General features: G+C 31.5%; 1 protein-coding gene across 1 annotated transcript; it reads right to left on the bottom strand.

Moving 5' to 3' along the window:
- Positions 1 to 639: 639 nt before the first annotated feature.
- On the bottom strand, positions 640 to 4,397 carry LOC124530728 (cuticle protein 19-like). Its single transcript, XM_047104986.1, has 4 exons — positions 4,245 to 4,397; positions 2,785 to 2,881; positions 1,019 to 1,258; positions 640 to 796 (listed from the first exon to the last, which is right to left on the bottom strand). Exons 1-4 carry the CDS (start codon positions 4,371 to 4,373, stop codon positions 714 to 716), a joined length of 549 nt encoding a protein of 182 aa, XP_046960942.1. The 5' UTR covers positions 4,374 to 4,397; the 3' UTR covers positions 640 to 713.
- Between the last annotated feature and the right edge of the window lie 1,511 nt (positions 4,398 to 5,908).

Raw genomic sequence — 5,908 nt, 5'->3', positions numbered from 1 at the left:
TCAATCCAACGTTATAAAATATATATTTTTATATTTATGATGATGATATGAAGTGATTGATTGTATTTGTGTATAATTTTATTACAATTAAATTCCTTCCAGAAATCACGATTAGTGTAAAGGTTTTTAACCACGTCAGGGAGAGTCGTGAGTACAATTTTAAAACAGCGTGACTTTTATACAAACACTCTGTAGAAGCAGTTTTCTTTGGCGGTTTTTGCGAACCAATACAACCTGGGAACCTTCGAGAAAATCCAATAAATTTCCTAAAGTCTGACAAATCACCTGTAAGTCCCTAGGTGTTGCAGATGTCCATGGACTGTGGTCACTCTCTGTCAGGTGAGCCTCCTGGTCGTTAGCCACCAACATTAACTCCTCTCGGCACATTAACGGGTCCATCATCAGATGGCCCAACTATCGGACTACGCGCTCCATTGATCAAATCAAATAAGGTACGCTTCCCCAGTTTTATGTTACACAATGCCGTCCCATTCCATTGACATATAAACATAAAATACATTGTATCAATATGAGTAACCACTTACATAGCCATTAATCCATTGAATATTTTTAATTACATTTTTTGTAAAAATAACTAATCATAAATAAAACATTTTTCATATCATTGTTTTGTATAAAAAGCAAGATATATTTATTTTTATATCACATATACATTCTTATAAGCTATAAAAGCATTATATCACAATAACATTTCAGCGTTTGTAAAAGTGGTTGGAAGGTCCATCTAGTTCGAAGCCGTCGTACTCTGGAAATTGGCCACCAACCTTGGAGTACACTGTAAAACAAAATACATTATACAAAACAATAGGAAACAATAGTGTTACGGCATGTTATCTGACACTAATTGGATATTATATCTCCTTGTCGTGTGACTAAATTTTTTATACCTGTGTTTTTATGCCTTTGAGATTGTACTTTTAGTTTTTATGAAATATATTAGAAAATTTTAAATGAAGTTTCAAAACTTCATGAATCATATGTTTTGAATAATACTCACAGAAAGGTGTTGGCGATGCATAGATTTGTTGCGGCACGTAATGACTCGGTATTTGAACAGGTACTGGCACAGGTTTTGGAACGTATTGCACAACGTTGGGTTGTACGGGGCGATGTACTTTTGGTTGAGGGTGTACACTGGGCCCTACTTTTGACACTACTGCGTTAAATCCATGAACAGGATCCGCTGTATAGTCCACAGTGCGTATAGAACCGTCGGGCTCTACTAAAGAATATTGACCTGCAATTCGGAAATTATGACTTTATAAATATTTATAACTATATGTGATACATCAAACAGAACGAAATATTATACGTATAATGAAAAGTAAAGTAACAGCGAGTAAATTTCCTTTTGTTGGGCTAAGGCCTCCTCTCCCATTTGGGAGAGGTTTTGGGTTGATGGAATGCACATCTGGCAAAATTTCGATGAAATTAGACACATGCAGGTTTCATCACGATGTTTTCCTTTACCACGCGGGATAAATTATAAACACAAATTTAACACATATACATATATAGTGATGCTTGCCTGGGTTTGAACTCGAAATCATCGGTTAAGATGCGCGCGTTCTAACCACTGGCCTATCTCAGCACTTATACGGTTACATTGTATGAATTTTACAAATTTATCTTTAATATCTGCATATATTATTTCAATTCTCTATATGCTTTATAATTGTCAGTAATAAATCTTTAAGTGCGATAAATAATCGAAAGATATATTCCGAAGCATAATTTAATACATGAGATTATAATTATCAATTAAACTTTACTCCTTTATTGTACTCGTGCAGACAATGGTACTCATTACTGTTGATTATGGAAAATGATAATGGTGTAACGAATTTTCTCAATCCCATGGTTTACAGTCATTAGTGGATGTTTCCACTAACGAAACGCTAATGATGGTATAATTTTCAAACAATACGCGTTGTTTAGAAATTGAAACATGTTAGTACATACGGAGAAAAATTTTAGCGTGTTTTGCAATTGTGATTTATGATCTTTTGTAAAAGTGTTACGTAAACATTTTAAATGTAATTAAGTTTTAATGAAAAGTAATTAGTTTGTCTCGTATATTACTTGTTTGTATCTTTTTCAAAAACTACTCAATTGACTCTTTTTTTAAAGACCCACAGAGTTAGTTTAAAATACACATATTTTTCAAATCAAACCAAATCAAAATATACTTTATTCAAGTAGACTTATACTATAATAAATTTAATATGCGAATGCGTAACCGTGGAAGAAAATTACTGTTCGCACTCATCTACTACGTGGGCTAAGAAAGCTGATTTACTCGCAGTATAATCAATGGCAGTATTATTATAGCGATGAAGTTAGCTTATTACTTCACTTTATTTTTAATGTAAGCTGGTTTGGTAGAGTGAAAACATTGAAAGTGATTGCAGTTTGTAATTCAAAATCAAATCAACTAAAAAAAGGAACATAATGATCTATCCACCTATGTTTACAATTTTACATCTCACAGGAAACAAAACACTGTCGCATGTTTTAAATTGATTAAAACGTATTGTAATACGATTAAAATATTGTTGTCTCTCTCTCTCTATAATAGTCCAAATTTGTGAATTACATTTTTAAATAATGAAACAAAGATTACTCAAATGTTTTAGCTAATTTCCTTACATGTAAATTCGAAAGTACCCTATTTGTAGGCGGTAAGTTTTAAAATAAACTTTTAGTACAATCAATCAATTTAAAATTCAAGAATAATTATATTTTAATTATAATGATCATTACCTTTAACGACCCCGCCGTCTCGCGTTTCATGCTGAGATTTGATGTCACCGGTCGAATGGTCGGCTACTCCGTAGTTGAATGCATATCGAGGGTGATCCTAAGCATTGAAATCAAGGACTTATAATAAAATATCCATTACATACTAATAACTGCTGCGACACTTGAATGTATACATACATAAATACTTAAATGTTTTTTAGAATAAACTTATTTCATATCGAAATGTTTTCCTTCAAAGCAAGAGCTAGATAAATTAATAAACACATCAAGTATTATTTATAGTTATCACAATTAAGCGATGCGTATCCGAATATAGCGTATCCGTAGCGATTTTCGTTTTCAATGAAAGTACATATCATGGAAACAAATGTTACATAAATATAATAATAAAATATATAATAAATAGAAATTAAATTGATCATTTAAACCTTAACATGTATTATTTTGTAACAATAAAAATTAACATAATTATGAAAATTTTTGAGTGTAAAATAATAATTACGAATTTGACAGCGCTAGATTATTTTAACACATTGTATTCGCATATGACTACTAATTATATTAAACTATGACTAAATACAAAAGATTTGTATATTTACGCAGCTGAGAGAAAATGCTTTGGTGCAGTTTGTTCAGCACGTTTTGAAATGCCAAGTCATAAGTAATAACAATAGCCAAACAATGTAACACTTATTTAAAACTTTAATAACAAATATTTATTTCGAAAAAATTAAAGAACCTTAAAATCACCTGTTTAAGCGCTTAAAATAATAAATATTATTGTGTTGAATAACATTAACTAATTATTAAATTCTTTGTTGTTTAAATATTCACAATAAGTATTTATCGTTTATTTTCTTCTCAGTTCAATCCAAGCTTTATTTACTTTTTTTTATTGCATACTTACTCATAATTTGACTGATTACGTCATGTACTGAGTCTACTGTATTTAATTATTATTCTTAAAATATCGGTTAAATAACCCTTTAAAGAATATTTTTGATCATTCTATTCTATTTGTATTTTTATTATGAAGATAAAAATGTCGATTCAAAATTTAATCACGTTTCCACAATGCTAGGTATGTGAGACGAACGAGTTTTTTTTTTATTACATTACATAAATTTCCAAAGTCTTTATGTATTACTGTAATTTTACTAACCTTCTAATCAATTCATTGTAATAACTTCAATTACTAGTTTGGAAAGAAATAATCAATTTAATAACTCTTTTTCTAAGACCTGAGAAAATGTGGTAAAAGAAAATTTATTCTATTGAATATCTAAGTTATATATTTTACAAATATAAATATTATTTTATAAGGGGGCCACCTTATTGATTTCAAAAAGTAATGATTTGTTTTGTCCGCCTGAAAACCAGACCTTTACAGTTTATTCAAATTTCGTATTCATTCGAAATTAACTAGCTGCATATACTCTATTAATCAAACCAAACCTTACATCATAGTATTCGTATCCCGGTTCGTAAACGGGACTGAAAACTGGATTAATTTTCGGTCTCGCCTGAGCACACGCGATCACAAACGCAAACATTACACAAAAACACCGACACATATTAGAAGCAAACATCCTAACGACCGTATCACAGTAAGTTTCTTCCCTGAATAACACAATAGAGGGTTCACAGGCCTTTATAAGTGGCCTTAGCGAAGACAGCCTTGAAGCTGGCCGAATCTGAAGATAAGTTTCCTTATGCTCCTGCGTCTAATTGAGAAAACTTTCGCACGCTACAATGACGTCGTATGTAAATTGGATTGCAACACTTTCATGGGAGCCGTGTACTCGTTCGTACAGGTGTTAGATTTTTATTGTATGAATAGGTCTATGGTCTTTTCAATTTCATTTGTATTATAAATATACCTCGAGTCATTTGAAAATAGAATGATGTATTTATGTCTTTTTATCGGTAGGGCTTTGTGCCCATCTGGGTAGAAACCTACTTATCAGATATTCTACCGTCAAACCACAATACTGGTGATGATCACTTACCATCAGAGGTCCTATATGCTCGTCTGCCAATAAATACGACAAGGTGACAGGATACTAATACTTTAATGCATCTATATAGTACAAAACCATAAAATATTTTTTGCTGAAAAATAAAATATAAAATGAATAATGTTGGATCGTTGTATTTAAAAATGTTTTAGTGCACGATATAGTATATAGTCACGACCATTGCAAATTCCAAATAGGAAATAAAAACTAAATAAAAATTGAAAGATTTTCGAATTAGAAATTGATTGGACGAAGTTGACAAAGTACGTAAAACAAAGTATTATCTTCAACTCACTATTTTAATGTTTAAAACAAATTTTTTGAATATAACTTCTGATTTAGCAAAATTTATTTAACTAAATCGAATAATAGATAATTTCATTGTAATAGAGGCCTTAATTTCACCAGAGTTAAACGCTTCTACGCTCCTAGTAATCCTATTTACGTGTGAACGAAAACAATCCGTGATTACTGAGTAATCACTCCTTGCTTAATGATACGCCTATATATAGGACATAGTAATTGCTTTAGAAAATTAGGAAATAATGTTCTGCTTTGTGTGGATTCCTGCGTTTTTGTTTATCACTGCAAAGATATATTTTACTATGTTTCCGAACGAGAATCGGTGTAAAATCGCACAACCACAATGTGGAACCATCTTTCGCCGGCGTTTTTTCCGAACCGATACGACATGGGAACCTTCAAGAAAAGAGCGTACTCTTTCCTTAAAGGCCGGAAACGCACCAGTTAGCCCATCAGGTGAGCTGCTCGTTTACCACCTACCACGTTAAAAAAAGAGAAAAAAAAATCGTCCGGAAATATAGCAAATACCGACTAAATCTATTCTCTGGGGATTGTGCAGGAATAATTATAGCGCAAGTATGTACGCTAACTAAGCAAGTGCACTTGACTATGTATTCTTTCTCTGTCATAATCCATTGGATTTGCAAATAAAATACTACCAAAATAATACCAACCACTGTGCGTACTGTGCTATCCGAGGAAATAATACATTGCGTATTCCGATTTTATTTTTATTTCGACAAAGAATTTATTTATTCTTATTCTTATTAATGAAGTCGTTTTGATGATAGAACTTATAATTT

Source organism: Vanessa cardui, chromosome 6 (genome assembly GCF_905220365.1).
Source record: "Vanessa cardui chromosome 6, ilVanCard2.1, whole genome shotgun sequence".
Taxonomy (NCBI): domain Eukaryota; kingdom Metazoa; phylum Arthropoda; class Insecta; order Lepidoptera; family Nymphalidae; genus Vanessa; species Vanessa cardui.
The sequence above is the reverse complement of the archived record's forward strand: the minus strand, read 5'-3'. Positions and strand labels throughout refer to the sequence as shown.

Bases quoted from the DNA above. Each gene is read 5' to 3' on its own strand.
- LOC124530728 (XM_047104986.1), bottom strand. From the start codon at position 4,373: ATGTTTGCTTCTAATATGTGTCGGTGTTTTTGTGTAATGTTTGCGTTT. The intron at 2,882-4,244 runs GTAAGGTTTGGT...TTCAATGCTTAG, and splicing joins CGGGATACGAATACTATGAT to GATCACCCTCGATATGCATT. The intron at 797-1,018 runs GTGAGTATTATT...TTTGTTTTACAG, and splicing joins TGCATCGCCAACACCTTTCT to TGTACTCCAAGGTTGGTGGC.